We start from the raw sequence: 17,119 nt of genomic DNA on the forward strand, positions 1-17,119 counted from the left end.
AGACCATCGAATTCTGTCCATTTCCGTACTGTAATCGTACATCTTCAGTGGTACTCGTTTTTTTTATCTTGTTGTTGTGTTGTTGCACATGGTACATGTCCATAAAGAGCCTACGCACCGTAAAGCTAAGCCGGATGAACAAGTAAAAGTACCACATGGTAATGTACCAATTATTTAACATCGTAAAAGCGACCTTTTAACTAGTAAACCCCCGCTCACACAACAAATTAATTCTTGAGAATGACTTCAGGAGTAATGTATTTGAAATCAAATAAAAGAGACATTCCGTCTATAAATAATATGTGTTAAAATCATCACTTCTGTAGGTCTTTTCTTTTTTTTTTTTGCTGAGATATAGAGATATAGGTTGAATATTATTACAGGTTACGAAGGAATAGTACTGGGCAAGTTCGACATTGTTTACGACAAGGGGCAGATTGGCAGATTGTTAAACATAGGGAAATATCATATTGTAAGGAATCAATATATCATATTGTAAGTTTTGCATATATTTTATGAACATTTATGTAGGGGGTAAAAAATCTAAAGAAGAAATGTTCGTTGTTTTTGCTTTTAAAAAAGTATAAATGTTTTTTTAAAAATATGTTCCATAAATAATTTTAGAACTTAGATTTTAAACTTCTTTCAGAATTTTAACCAAAATTTATCACATTTTCTAAAAGAATACGTTGATCAAAGCAAGTTATACACTTTGATAATAGCAATAGGAATATTTTTTCAGACATTTGAACTATAAAAGTAAACGTTTATTTTGCAGCATAAGTATGCAATCTTTCCTTCAATGGTTCCGGTCGAATTTCGGCCGCGGGGCGAACTCTAGTTATTATTAAAAGAGGTTTCATATTGTACGTTTTTTTATTAATATAAAGTATTATTTTATAGTAATGATGTTTTGAAAAATTTTTAAATTCTAATTAATTTTCAAAATAATTGTTTATAATGTTCAGTGTAAATAACCCCTTTCACTTTACAAACCAAAAATTTCGTTAATGAAAAAATTTTTATTAAGAATACTGCGAAATTTTTTAAAATTAGATTTTTTCCAAATAATTTTTTTGAATTATTTTTTAAAATAATAGAAAAATGTATTCAGAAATTTTGGAAAGCAATTGTATTAAAGACAAAACTGAAATATTTTTTCAATGTTATTTGTATTAATAAAATCGCGGAGCGGGTTTAAGCACTCCTCATGAAGGCAGATAACACTAGTTTACACCGATTTTGTTCATGATATAAAACCTATATGGATGTCTTTATTTTGGCCGTCTAAGTCCAGAAAAAATATTTAAAAAAGGTGGGACGTTAAATTTTGGAATTAAAAAAATAAAATGCTAAAAAAGTGTTAAATTAGGAGGAAAAAAAATTAATATTTTGAGTTGTAGTTTTTTTATATAAAAAATTTTACTGGTCTTACTCACAACACTCTAACAATGGATTCCTGTCACAAAAATATTAAAAATTAAGCTGTAATAATCTTAAATCTTAGTTTATAGCTGCCATTTTTATCACTCACACTTCCAAAAGTTTTTAGGATAAAGTATAAATGAGAATGTAAGAAATGAGGGATAAATTCAGATCCGTAAGTTTGTAATTCAGGAATAAAATGTGAATAAAATATTCGAAATTTATTATTTTTTTTTTTAATTTAAAAAAATGTATCAAAAACATTACTAAAAATTGGCCCCAAAAGAGAGAACTCTGGTAAAAAGTGAGTTAATGAAGACCTAAATTTTATATTATTGACTTTTTTCTAGTTGATTGTTAGGTTTCCAAAACAGGTGCAAGCACCCATCTCATTTTCAAATATTTTTTCAGCACTACTGAAGGTAGAAGGAAGATGGCAAATGAAAACCACTTTATCTCAAAATTTCGACGTATAGGAAAAAAATTGTTAATTAACCACCGGACATAGCCCTTTCCAAAAATATATGTTTCATTCCATGAGCAAACAAAAAATATTAATTTGTTAGCTTGTGTAATTATTTATCCACATACGTATCATAAATGTTCATATGGATGTCATGGGTCCAGCTATTGCAGTTTTTGTAATATGCGAAATTTAATCTAATCATAATTTTTTATTTTTATTACTAGATATAGACAGATGTTAATAAAAGTGTTAAAATTTTAGTAATTATGTACATACTTCATGGGAGGTTTCAGCTTACTTACTATATATAATATTTATTACATATGGTAGGTGCCACGCCCCCAATGCATTCATATATATGTTTTTCGACTTACCTGATTGTTATTTCCAAAACTTTTTCCTAGACGAAATTCTAGTAATGGAGACCCTTCCTGATCGGAAAACGAAAACATGAGAGGTGACACTTCTCTGGCATGTTCGTGTTCATCAAACTGGCCAGATGCTATAAGGTTTGTACCCTCTTGCCTAAAAATAAGTGGCAGTCCAGTTTTATTTATAAGCCAAATTGGAGCTCCGATAAATATTTCCATTCCTTTCCCTTGAAATGATTGTATTGATATTCGCAAAAAGAGCTCTCTATTAAGAACATCAATTAATTTTAACTTCGGTTCCACAATCCCAGTATGCCCCATTGGAATTTTTAATTGTCCAGAAAGTTTATAATTGTCTAAAGTTATGCTGAGGCAAAATGATTCATTGATGTCAATAGAGTAAATTTCTACTTCATCAGAAGCATTTAATCTACCCTGAGTATGTCCCATAATTTTGAAGATTAAATCACAACACAGCAAGTTTTTCAGCTTAAGGGGTGGTATAATAGTAATAGTGTGACCTGGCATTGATAAATTGTCTCTTATTGGATATTTATCTTTTTTTATTTCAGTTAATACATGAAATGGTATTTTATTTGGGGAGTAACACGAATGTATATCCTGGATACTGTCATTTGAATTACAGTGAGTCCATTGAATAGATCTTGTACAGAAGCCATTGTCATCTACTTGCCAATTATTATCCAATGAATCAGTACTTTCTCCATAAAGATCGGCGTTGTTATCATTGGATTCTGCGCCAGAGAGCGGTTTTAGGTAGATAGAGGAATCAACAAATCGCAAAGGTATTGTTATTTTTTCTAGTGGGTTTAATGTCATCAGATTAGATTCTTTTTCATTTTTCAGCTTCATGCGTAAAAGAAATGTTTTCATTGTATTGTTTACTGCATTTAAAGCTGAACGAACTACAATTAATTTTTGTGCCGATCCAACAAGTGAGATTTCAAAAACAATTCGGGCCTTTTTGTTATATTGCATATCTAGATTGGCATAACGGAAAAATGTTCCAACTTTATCAATTGAAATGGGACCAATTAATGTCCAGCCATGAATTTGAACAAGTATCTGATGCATGTTAAGTTTATGAGAATCCAAATGTCTTAATTTACTTTGGGGACCAAAATCAAAGGGAACTACTTCATTGTGTTGTGCAGATATCCAGTTGCACATAAGATCTTGTTGTGTTACTTCTGTACGTGTTATGCCACCAGCATGCGAAAAAAATATTTTAAATATAAGTGGTTCCCCGGTTAAGTTTTTTAATGCAAATGGAACAAATGGAAGTCTTCTTCGAACATTAACGTTTGTACATTGGATGTCATCGTTTTTAGAAACAGACCGTTTAAAATAATCTTCTGTCCAATTTTTATGGACTAAATCACATAACTCCAAAAGTGTAGATGTAATATTACATTTTAACACTTGTTTGCTATTTCCTTGTATAAACAATCGTTTTGTTTTATCTACTATACTTTTTGAGAACTTCCAACGACCCGTACACTGCCAAGGTTCAATTATTGGCTCCCAACCGCTTAGTCGACGATTGTAGTAGTCACTAGAAATCACAGCATCAATTTCTCCCTCATAAAATTTAATATTTTTATCATCTTTTGTCTGAATTCTTTGACTTATAATAAGATTAGAGAGAGAAACTTCTAAAAGAGGCACATCAGCGTCTAAGCAATCGTCGATTATACACACTGAAATAGAACTAACGTTCAACATAATGCAATTTATTTCAAGCGCAGTATTTGAGTTCTTATATTTATGTTGTGATAACCAAATAGCTGCTTCATTAATATTAAAACCATTGACCTCCATTGCATGCCAACATTCGGAATGTTTAAAGCCCATTGCAACTAATGGTGCAATTTTATTGTAGTCATTACGTTGATTCGAATTCCTTAATACATGTTTGTTTGTTTGCTTTGGTATAGATTGCATAATTCGAGAAAACAACATAGCATCGTTGTAAGAAATTCGCAAAAAAATCTTATTTTGAATCTGAACTTGAAAACAATTGTTACGCACCTCCATATTAAGCGTAAAAGGGTCAATAATTGACTGAGAACTTTCGTTTTCAGATCCCAAAATACAAGAGAATATTTCTAGGTGATTTATATCTATTGAAATAGGAACAATACTGTTTGGTTTGTAAGAATAAACCGTTGTGCTTTTCAATATTATAGCATTTGTATCAATCTGATCATTGTTTTCAACAAACACTATTTCGGAATTAGTAATATTTAGCACAAATTCATATTTGGAGTTGTCCTCCAAACATGGAGCCGATGTCTTCTCCGATTCTTGTGGTGTTGAAATACTTGAAATTATTTTCTGCTTTAAACTTGTTTCTGAAGTCATTTGTGGTTCTTCCTTCAAAAAGTTATTTAATTTTTCCAAGTAATCTAGGATGGCCATTATTCTCATATTGTTTAAAAGTATTGTATATTTAGATGTATCGTTTCGTTTCCGGCTATGGATTTCAGCTTGTACTACATTTGTAGAGGAACCTTCAACAGATGGTTTTAAAATATACTTGAATATATTCTTTGAACTGTACCCCGAAAAATGATTTCTAGCATCCATAATTAGAATTTCACTTGAAATTAAATCAATATCCTGTGAGCCATCACTAAAAGAGTCAATTTCCAATGTTGATTTTATAAACTTAATACAGGCCAATGTATCGTTTGAATAATAGTTGCTGAAATCAATTGATTCAGCTAAAGATATAATTACATTTTCTAGCAGAAAATTCATTGATAAAGTAGTCCAATTGGATGGGTTATTTTGATGGGATACATTTACTTTTGTCATAGAGCAAAGTTTTTCAATGGATTCACTAAGATTAACTTGAAAGCTGTAATATACATCATCTATAGTCTCCCCTAAGTTGTAGTTAAGAAAGCCTCGAATAAGTTTGTATTGTTGCAAATTAATTAGCCCGTGAAGCTCCGAAAGTGTCCCTTTTACTGTTATGTCCGGAATATTATGACTTACATCTGATTCAGTATTTCTTATTACTTGTAACTTTAAATGACATTTTTCTTTAAATATTGTATTGCCTAGCTTCACAATACTGAAATTTCCAACGTGAAGTATATTTGAATTAGTTTCAACTGTACGACTCCTTTGATTACTGTTTTCACGCTCACCAGTAAGAACATTTATGTTTACTAGTTCAATACTCATTAAATCGACAATTTCATTATAAGCAATAAGTTCCATTCGCTTTTCATTTAAAGACGTCAAATCGTTTGCGTAGTGAAAACTATTTACTAACGTAAATTTGCCAAGATCGACAATTAACAGTTGGTTACTATTGTAAGAAACCGGTAACAGAATAATTGGAGATTCTGCGTGTATTTCCAATCCAATTTTTACAGTACTGTTCAGATTTTTCCTTGATCCTTTCTTTTTAATTTTAATCCGATTCATTACAGGCTGAAATGAAAAAAATATGGGTTAAATAAATAAATTATACGCATCTATGACAGTAAGAGTTACGTTCGTCATTTGCTGTACTGTTTCATCAGTGTTATCCAATCTTTGAAATAATCTAGCGTGAACTACTATAATAATTAATTATTGCCCACATTTGAACAAACAAAAAGGTTCCATGTCAGGATTTTAACGTTCATAACTGGTTTTAAAATACCAGTATTGCGAAAAATTCGATTCAAATTATTTCTTAAAGGAACCAAAATCTTCCAATAATTTCATGCAGATTCATCCACAATTTACTCTCCCTCTTACAAAACATGAGTTCAATACTTGCAATCTTTGGACTAAGTACTAAAAATATTATTCATCTAATGTTCATATTTCGCACATTTTACCGATTTTATAAGATGTCACTTTTCCAATTCAAAATTCAATGGTATCACTTGTATAAGACACCTTTCATTCATCACTTTCATTCAACCACAGGCACTACGTGGATCCCGAAGGAACCTCAACCAACTGACCAGCCAGGAAAAGTCCTGCGGGCAACTGGCCACCCGTAGTACCATATTATGTGGTTCTCTGGTTAGACCCCATGTCAAATCATTCCAAGGACTAGCCGGGGAGTGAATTGACATCCCGGCAGACTAGAGGTACTGGTAGCACCTCTTTACCCCGGATTGCAACACACCACGATAAGGGTCTTTCATCAAGGAAACATGCTCATGACGCAGTAGCACAAGCTCTATTAACTACTTGGATATCGCGATTTGGTGTGCCTTCGAAGACTACCACAAATAAGGCTCAACAGTTTGAATGCCTGCTGAAGAATTACAAATGATAATGTTTGGTCTTCGTTCGATTTATAAAGAGGACATGAAGGCCACACCAGCCGAAATGGTGTACGGTAAATCATTTCGTCTACCTGCAGAGTTCTTCGTCTCACCAAAAGAAATAGATAACGATGCACAGTGTCGGATTTTGCCAATTTAGCTGGACTAAACTCAAAGGCAAAAAGCCTTTGTTTGAATTCAATATGAGAGACAATTGTTTTAAATAAATAAGTAAGTAAAAAGTAAAGAAATGTGATCCAAAACAGAATAACTGTACTAAAAGTCGTGTTTATTATTGAAAATTAAAATCAATTTTTACCTGCTGCATGTTCCCTAACTTTGAACTTTAACATTTTTTTGCTTTTGAAGATTTTTTTATTTATTTTGTCTTTTTAAAGCTTTTATTATATTTAACTAGCTATACCCTGTTTGCTTGCTACCCAAAAATCAATATAAATTAAAAAGAGACTTTACGGTTTTTAAAGACTCTAGCTATAAAAGTTTCCAGATATACGAGTTTTTGTGTGGGAGCCCCTTATTGAAAGTCCACCAAATTATTCCCCAAATATTTACATGGATGTCAGAGTTCTTCGTGCAAAATTTGATGATTCTAGCTCTAACAGTTTCCCAGATATAAGAATTTTTGTACTTAATTCAAATGGGAGGTGCCAATCCTCCCTAATGATAGCCCGCCCATTTTTCTCCCAAATGTTCACATGGATGTTAAAGTTCTTCGTTCAAAATTTTAAGATTAAAAACAAAAAAAAAAAAATGATAGTGACGCCAATATATTCCAAATTTCTTGTGTGCGCTAAAATTAATCACAAATGCAAATGGAACAAGTAAGAGTTCTATTAATTTTTAAAAACATAATATTTTTGTTCAATTTTTAAACCGTGAGCGTATGAGAAATTTTCTGAAGAGGAAATTACTCTAAAAACGCTTCTAATAATTTTGGTCAGATTTTCAGGCCAAATATCCCTCTGTGTGGCGTAATTAAAACATTAAGACACTCTATAAATATTTTTTTACAAATGAATATAGAATGTCCTATCTGGCCCGTTTTTACACCCTGAAAGGTTTGCAGTCACAAAAGTACTTTAGTAATTAATACATACATTTATAAGTTTTGAGAGATAAAACACAAATATTTCCACGTTAGAATAAAAAATGAAAGTTATATAAGACAGTACTACCTTTTTGTGCCTTTCTGGTCCAAGATAAAAAAGTAATACAGCCTATTGACGTTTCCATAGCTTAATGTTTAATAATTTCAAAATTCAGAGTTTAGACCCCCTAAAATTGAAAAATCTGACACTGTGCGATGGTGAATTTATCATAGAGTTTAAGAATCCATGAGTAGCCTACGTTTCAAACCTACATCTCAACATGGTAAGTTTTTGTACGAAGCGAACTGGTTGTGGCGGTCACCGAGTAAGCGAATTCAAATACAACTCATCAACATATAGCACCAAACAAATGAAACAGAAAAGAACTCGATATATAAAAGTTAACGGTAGCTATCAATGATAAAATTAGTCGACAGAGAACAAAAAGCCGTAAAGTTTAGCACATATTAATGTAAGTGCCGGTTCACACAGGGAAAATTTTGATTTTCTGTGTGAGAGAAACAGATGGTTGATATTTCTTTCTGTTTCTCTCACACACAAAAATCAAATGTTTCCCAAAAAATTTTCCTGTGTAAACCGGCACTGGTGTACGCCAATTAAACAACCGAGTTTGATTTATTTCTAAATTACTTTCACACCTATCAAATATTTGACAAAAAAACCTAACCACTATTTATACCCTACACCACTTTAGTGGGGAGGGTATATTGGATTTGTGCTGATGTTTGTAACATACAAAAATATTTGTCCTAGACCCACCTTAAAGTATACCAATCGGCTTAAAATCGTTTTCTCAGTCGATTAAGCTATGTCCGTCCGTCCGTCCGTCCGTCTGGCTGGCTGGCTGTCCATGTAAACTTTGTGCGCAAGGTACAGGTCGCAATTTTCAAGATAATTGGATGAAATTTGACCTAAGGACGAAGCCTATTGAAAATGGTTAAAATCGGTCCATTATTTCACCTAGCCCCCATAGAACAGAACCCCCCGAAAAGGGCTTCTGAGCTCATAATTATGTTAAATATACAGATATATCGGTAAAATACGGCACAACTAAGTTTTATAGAAGTCTTGATGACCCTGCCAAATTTCATAAAGATCGGGCCACATTTGACCCTAGCTCCCATACAAAGTCCCCTTCAGAAAATTACTTGAATGTCCCAAATTAGCTTATAAACACAAATATCGCGATGAAATTCAGCACAATAAAATATTATGTCAATATAAATATATTCACAAAATTTTATCGGGCTTGGTCCATATTTGCCCCTAGCCCCCATATAAAGCCTCTTTCAGAAAATTAGTTTTTCATCCATAAATTGCTTAAATGTATCGGAACAAGGGAATATTGAAGATAAATGCTTTATTATGAAAAATAAATCACATTTAATATTCATAACTGGTGTAGGGTATCATATGGTCGGCCCCGCCCGACTATAATTTCTTACTTGTTTTTGTATTATTTTGATCTTGCGTGATTTTTGTAATTGCTAATCATGTCGAAACAAATAATAAAGACGCTCTAAATAGATAAGTTCAAAGATATATTATGTCTATATAAATAAATATACATATGTTTAAAAGAAATTAAAGTGTGGATTTTTTAGGGGTCACGTCATTTTCGTCAAAGATTTGATAGGTGTGAACTTAGCTTAAACAATATAATTGTAACAAAAAGCGGGATTTTTTTATTAAAAAGCGCGATTAAAATCTAAGTCCAGATCAACCTTTAAAATAATCCCACTTTTGGCGGGATCTCTCGTCGCTAATGTAATGTATTGAAACGCGCGGAGTTTGGTTGACAACAAACTTTTATTAATGATAAAGGGATAGAATTTCAAGTGATATTAAAACTATGTGTTTAACTTCAATATATGTATACTTAAAAGTATTGAGATGTTAATGTAATAATACATATAATAATCCAAATGTGACAATAAAGTTATATTTTTGAGAGTGCTTAACGCATTGTTAGAGATAAAGTAATCCCTTAACGTTTTGAGCATTCAATTAATTAATTGTTTCAATCAACGACTTAATTGATTTTTAATAAATTTTTCATTTGATTAATAAACTAATTACTTACCGACTGTAGCTGTAATAGCTCTTTCACGAACAAGTGAATTTCCACGATGAACCTCTTGGTGTGTATGTATTTGACGGAGGACATGAAAATTAACAGGGTTGCATCTTTATCTAATGTCCTTGTTGGGTAATTTGATTTCCTGAAAAGTAAATTATAAAAAATTTAAAAATTTGCTTTATTATGTTTGACATGAATCTTAAAATTAAGAATTTTCTTTTCTTGGTAACTTTTTTATTATACGATTTCATTCTACGATTTAAATCTAAGTTTCATTCTACGATTTAAATCTAAGTTTTAAAATTTACACTAGGGTGTCGCTTTGGGCGATTACTACCTTTGACATGTAAAACAAATTTATATTTTTCTGAAAGTTACTATGATCACGCAGAGCAATTTAGTATAAACAAGTAAGAGTGCTACATTCGTCTGTACCGAATAATATATACCCTTCACCATAGTGTTAAATTTAAGAATTTTGAAATTTTTTCTTTAATTTTTCAAAAAAAAAAAATCGCATTTCGTTTATAAATGCTTTCCGATCTCTGCACAGTGTTCGATTTTCAAATTTTGCTGGCCAAAACGCCAAAAATTATCTTAAAAAAGGATAAAAATTACATTCGAGTTTAAAACAGGGACCGAAAATAATAATAATTTTTTTCGAACAGAAATAAAAGTTATTTTTTAACTTTTATTTTTTTACCAAAGTTATGACTTTTATTATAAAAGTCACAAAATAAGTGTTATTTTTTTGAGCAGAAATAAAAGTTATTTTTTGAGAAGAAATAAAAGTTTTCACTATAGAATCGTTTATTTTCCAGTAATCGAAAGATAACTTTTATAACTGCTCAAAAAATAACTTTTATTTCCGCTCAAAAGAATAAAAGTCAAAAAATAATTTTTATTTCTGCTCAAAAGAATAAAAATCAAAAATTAACTTTTATTTTTGCTTAAAATAATAAAAATCAAAAATAACTTTTATTTATGGTCGAAAAAAAAGTAAAAAAATAACTTTTATTTCTGACCGAAAAAATAAAGATCAAAAAATAACTGTTATTTCTGCTCAAAAAAATAAAAGTAAAAAAATAACACTTATTTTGTGACTTTTATAATAAAAGTCATAACAGTTACGGTCCCTGGTTAAAAAACTATCCAGTGTAGATGCTTCTTCGCTCATTTTAGCTAAAATATAACATTAGCAGCATTTTTTAAACAATTGTATTTATTAAATCCAAATTTTAGTTCTTGCACTGTACGCCAGGTGGATAAGGCAAGAGGTTTTAATCGAGGCTAAATAAATTTCAAATCATAATGTCAGAAGCGGCCAACAGATGGAGTTATTTCAAAATTTAATATTACAATTAGAATTTTTCCATACAAATTTTAACAATTTGTTGCAAAAAGTGTTATTTGCACAGAAATAACATGAAGTGGAACAATCAAGTTACAAGATTTTATTATTTTATTATTTTTCTCTTTTTTTCACATTTTAAAAAATATTTGCCATCTTGTGAATAGCAAAATGAAACAAATTTATTTCTTTGAAAATTATTTTGGTTTTGTTCTATGAATACAAAGCATTGCCATATTGAAATTAGCTAAATCTAACTATTTTTTGGATTTAATTAATCCAAATTTAATTTACTTCTTTTAGCTACAGAACCACCATTTTTGCACTGAAATAAATTTTTCTTTGACCTTCTATTAGCTTATACAGTGTATTTTCAGATAATGATGACCAAAACTTTTTCTTGAAATAAAATAAATCCAATATAAATCCAGTGATTAAAAAAGCCCCTATTATATGCTTATAATGTTAAAATGAATGTTGCGTACAAAATGAAAAAGAACAAGTAAGAGTGTTATATTCGACTATACCGAATCTTATATACCCACCATCAAACCGTATGCCGTAAATGTAATGCTCCCCTATAAACATTCATTTGACATTTGAAATAGGGCTTAAGTCAATTATGGACACATCCCTTTCGGATTAACAAAATATTAATCTTTAAAAGAAAAATATTTTTGTCCAACTTTTAAACGATGCACATATGTATATGCAGTGGCGAGCATATCTGATACATATCAATCAAGTTTATATTAAAAACTCAATAAAATCCAGAAAATATTAAAAAAATTTAGATATTTGATTTAAAATATGCAATAGAAGAATAAGAAAATAAAACAATAGAAAATTCGCGAATTTTATCTCAAGTTTTAGCCAATTTTATTAAAAAAGTCAATGTATCCACTTTTGCACGTTTAAATTTAATTAATGTAGCAACACAAATAATTAATTAATTTAATTAATGTAGTAACACAATAGCAATGAATTTGAGCACTGCTTCTTGATTTACCTTTGAAGAAAGCGTCAAAACAAACAGTTACCATTTTTGTGTCAAATTTGTAATTTTTTGCAAAAATTTTAATTTTCAAGTTTTAATAAGAAAAATATCAAGTTTATTGGAAAACCAAATGGTCGAAATGTAGCGAAGAGTGCTACAAGTGCGAAACAGAAAAAATATGAGCACACCAGAAGTTAAGAAAGGTCGATCGTGCTTGCTTTCGGAGAGAGATGCCAGAACTATGGAGCGTTTATTGACACAAACACCAAAAAAAGACTCTTGTCACCATAAATAAGCTCTTAAGTAAATAGACAGTCCGGAGAGCTCTTCGTAGAATTGGCCTTATATCAGCCATAAATCAGAAAACACCAGCGTTATCAGAAAAAATGTGAATGATCGTCTTAAATTTTCCAAAAAGCACAAAAATTGCATTGTTGATGACTGGAAAAGGGTTATATGGTCCGATGAAACGAAGACTAATCGCTTTCAGTCTGATGGTAAGGAATATTACTGGCACCGCCCTTATGGAAGCTTAAAAAAGCACCAAGTAAAAGAAATGGTGCAACATGGGGGGTGGTAGTCTGATGGTGTGAGCTTGTTTCACTTGGTAGAATATCGGTCCTTTAGGAAAATTAAATGCTATAATGAAAAGGAGGATTATTTGAGCATTTTCAATCCAATATTCCAGATTTTGTGGAAGAATGTGCATATCCAGAGTCAGAGGTTATACTCCAACAGGATGGGGATCCGAAGACTATGGCAGAAATCGTAAAGAATTAGTTTTCATCGCAGAATTTTCAAACGATGCAATGACCAACTCAATGTCCGGAAATCAATCCAATTGAAAATTTATGTGCTTTGTTAAAAAAACGTCTTGCGAAATACGATAATGCACCAAGAATACAAAGGGAGTGGGCTAATATTCCGCACCGGACCATTGAGACCTTGGTAGTAGTACGCCAAAACGTATAAAAAGTGTCATAAAAGCTAAAGGACTTAGCTTAAACACGGGCAGACGTGGCTAAATCGCCTTAGAATTTAATAAGGACCCAGAATATATATGTATACTTTTGTGGGTCTCTGATCAATATTTCGATGTATTACAAACGGAATGACAATATCAATATATATGTATATGGTGGGTATACAAATAAAATAAATCAATAAAAGTCCCTAAATATATATAACAATTTTTATTGCAGAAAACATAAACTTTACTACATATTTAATATCAATTCAGGTACAAATAGTAGATTTTTTATTAAAATAAAATATTTTATTATTTTTCTCTTTTTTTCACATTTTAAAAAATATTTGACATCTTGTGAATAGCAAAATGAAACAAATTTATTTCTTTGAAAATTATTTTGGTTTTGTTCTATGAATACAAAGCATTGCCATATTGAAATTAGCTAAATCTAACTATTTTTTGGATTTAATTAATCCAAATTTAATTTACTTCTTTTAGCTACAGAACCACCATTTTTGCACTGAAATAAATTTTTCTTTGACCTTCTATTAGCTTATACAGTGTATTTTCAGATAATGATGACCAAAACTTTTTCTTGAAATAAAATAAATCCAATATAAATCCAGTGATTAAAAAAGCCCCTATTATATGCTTATAATGTTAAAATGAATGTTGCGTACAAAATGAAAAAGAACAAGTAAGAGTGTTATATTCGACTATACCGAATCTTATATACCCACCATCAAACCGTATGCCGTAAATGTAATGCTCCCCTATAAACATTCATTTGACATTTGAAATAGGGCTTAAGTCAATTATGGACACATCCCTTTCGGATTAACAAAATATTAATCTTTAAAAGAAAAATATTTTTGTCCAACTTTTAAACGATGCACATATGTATATGCAGTGGCGAGCATATCTGATACATATCAATCAAGTTTATATTAAAAACTCAATAAAATCCAGAAAATATTAAAAAAATTTAGATATTTGATTTAAAATATGCAATAGAAGAATAAGAAAATAAAACAATAGAAAATTCGCGAATTTTATCTCAAGTTTTAGCCAATTTTATTAAAAAAGTCAATGTATCCACTTTTGCACGTTTAAATTTAATTAATGTAGCAACACAAATAATTAATTAATTTAATTAATGTAGTAACACAATAGTAATGAATTTGAGCACTGCTTCTTGATTTACCTTTGAAGAAAGCGTCAAAACAAACAGTTACCATTTTTGTGTCAAATTTGTAATTTTTTGCAAAAATTTTAATTTTCAAGTTTTAATAAGAAAAATATCAAGTTTATTGGAAAACCAAATGGTCGAAATGTAGCGAAGAGTGCTACAAGTGCGAAACAGAAAAAATATGAGCACACCAGAAGTTAAGAAAGGTCGATCGTGCTTGCTTTCGGAGAGAGATGCCAGAACTATGGAGCGTTTATTGACACAAACACCAAAAAAAGACTCTTGTCACCATAAATAAGCTCTTAAGTAAATAGACAGTCCGGAGAGCTCTTCGTAGAATTGGCCTTATATCAGCCATAAATCAGAAAACACCAGCGTTATCAGAAAAAATGTGAATGATCGTCTTAAATTTTCCAAAAAGCACAAAAATTGCATTGTTGATGACTGGAAAAGGGTTATATGGTCCGATGAAACGAAGACTAATCGCTTTCAGTCTGATGGTAAGGAATATTACTGGCACCGCCCTTATGGAAGCTTAAAAAAGCACCAAGTAAAAGAAATGGTGCAACATGGGGGGTGGTAGTCTGATGGTGTGAGCTTGTTTCACTTGGTAGAATATCGGTCCTTTAGGAAAATTAAATGCTATAATGAAAAGGAGGATTATTTGAGCATTTTCAATCCAATATTCCAGATTTTGTGGAAGAATGTGCATATCCAGAGTCAGAGGTTATACTCCAACAGGATGGGGATCCGAAGACTATGGCAGAAATCGTAAAGAATTAGTTTTCATCGCAGAATTTTCAAACGATGCAATGACCAACTCAATGTCCGGAAATCAATCCAATTGAAAATTTATGTGCTTTGTTAAAAAAACGTCTTGCGAAATACGATAATGCACCAAGAATACAAAGGGAGTGGGCTAATATTCCGCACCGGACCATTGAGACCTTGGTAGTAGTACGCCAAAACGTATAAAAAGTGTCATAAAAGCTAAAGGACTTAGCTTAAACACGGGCAGACGTGGCTAAATCGCCTTAGAATTTAATAAGGACCCAGAATATATATGTATACTTTTGTGGGTCTCTGATCAATATTTCGATGTGTTACAAACGGAATGACAATATCAATATATATGTATATGGTGGGTATACAAATAAAATAAATCAATAAAAGTCCCTAAATATATATAACAATTTTTATTGCAGAAAACATAAACTTTACTACATATTTAATATCAATTCAGGTACAAATAGTAGATTTTTTATTAAAATAATTTTTTAATGTACTACATATGTATACGTATGTATTATTAAAGAGAAATACAAAAAACACTGTGCAACAAGAAAATCTTTCCCGAATGAGACCAACGGGAAATGAAAGTTGACCATCAGTAGACTAAAATCCCCAAAGAGTTTGAAAAAGTTACCTCGAGTTTTTAATTTATACGCATTTAAAGTTTTGCAATTTTGTGAAAAATTGTCTTATATATGTATTTTAAATGTATGTAATCCTATGAAATAAGTCATTATATAAATTACCCAATTACTTAAGGTCTTAGATATTTAAATTTATTAATGTTTATACTTGGTGGGCTTCAATTTCCATTCTATTTTAATAGTTGTTAGCAGATATGAGGGTAGTGCACTAATTTTTAACTATCAATAATAATTAGTGGTAGTTCAAAATTATTCACTACTTTTATTTATGTTTAGTGATGAATTGAAAAATATAAGCCTCATTCAATAATAGTGATAGTGATATTTAATATTTTTAACTAAAAATATTTTAAAAATAGTTAAAATATTTGTTTTTACAGTCTAGTGAAATAATTTTTTCTACGCTAAATTATTAGTTCAAAAAATATTCCTGCACTATTATTTTTTTTCAACAGAGAAATGTTTCACTCATTTGAAAGTTTAAGTTAATAGGACAGTCTAGAAATGGTTTAAGTCAACCAAAAACTCATTGGGTGAATATTATTAATGAGTAAAACGTTATTATTTACAAAGTTTCCAAGCTATTGCCTAAAAAACATCCAGTAACCACATCATTTTGGCAACTTGCAACGCAGCTGAAGTGGCAATCGAGATACAAAATTGACCAATTAATTTATTTCTCCGAGGAGAGTTCACCATTCCGCTAAAGAAAATAAACGTTATACTTGGGCAGAAGAAGGCAAAAGTTTTGGAATTTAGGTGTTTCAACCATTTCTTTTTAAAGCAAGAGATGTTGTTGGGGTTACTGCATATGTAGGGTCCATCATAGTGTAATCGCTAACAAAATCTGTATTTTCCATTTTAATAGATGTATCTTTTAAAAAATTGAATCATTTATTGTCTTACAAATTCTTTAATTTTCATTACAAACAAGTAAAAGTGTTATATTCGGCTATGCCGATATATACCCACCATCAAATCGTTTATAAAATTTAAGTGCATTTCAGAAGTTGGGACTAACTTGGGACACAGATCTTTAAGAAAAATTAATTTTATTATTGTTTACAACCATTTACACATACATATTTTAGACTTACGCTGAATTTTATTATTATATATCGATACTAATATAAACATTAGGATATACAATAGGAGAGTTAAGCTTAATTAATTATATTACTAAACTATTAAAAATATTTATAAGCAAAAACACATTTATGTAGGTCAATTATGAACCAATCCTTATAAGACTTGTTTATGTCGACTTTCATCGCTGTATGGTTATTCGTAGTCTTTATAGGAGCATGAAGGTAATTTTCTGGGAGGGATCTTATATGTGGAATAATGACCGATTATCATACAATTTGGTATAGAGATTTATGTCCTAACAGGTCTTATTCTTT

General features: G+C 30.6%; 1 protein-coding gene across 1 annotated transcript in view; it reads right to left on the reverse strand.

The window, feature by feature from the left end:
* LOC119599795 (vacuolar protein sorting-associated protein 13D) overlaps positions 1 to 17,119 on the reverse strand; it is a 487,269-nt gene that overhangs the window by 333,195 nt on the left and 136,955 nt on the right. The window contains exons 4-5 of the mRNA XM_037949667.1: positions 9,777 to 9,915; positions 2,266 to 5,730 (exon numbers count right to left, since the gene is read on the reverse strand). Of these exons, the coding sequence (XP_037805595.1) occupies positions 2,266 to 5,730; positions 9,777 to 9,915 (3,604 nt within the window). The remainder of the gene's footprint in view (positions 1 to 2,265; positions 5,731 to 9,776; positions 9,916 to 17,119) is intronic.

The sequence above is a fragment of the Lucilia sericata genome, unplaced genomic scaffold, assembly GCF_015586225.1.
Source record: "Lucilia sericata isolate MDLA Ls3-8-SP2 unplaced genomic scaffold, ASM1558622v1 Contig000088F_arrow, whole genome shotgun sequence".
NCBI classification, from domain to species: domain Eukaryota; kingdom Metazoa; phylum Arthropoda; class Insecta; order Diptera; family Calliphoridae; genus Lucilia; species Lucilia sericata.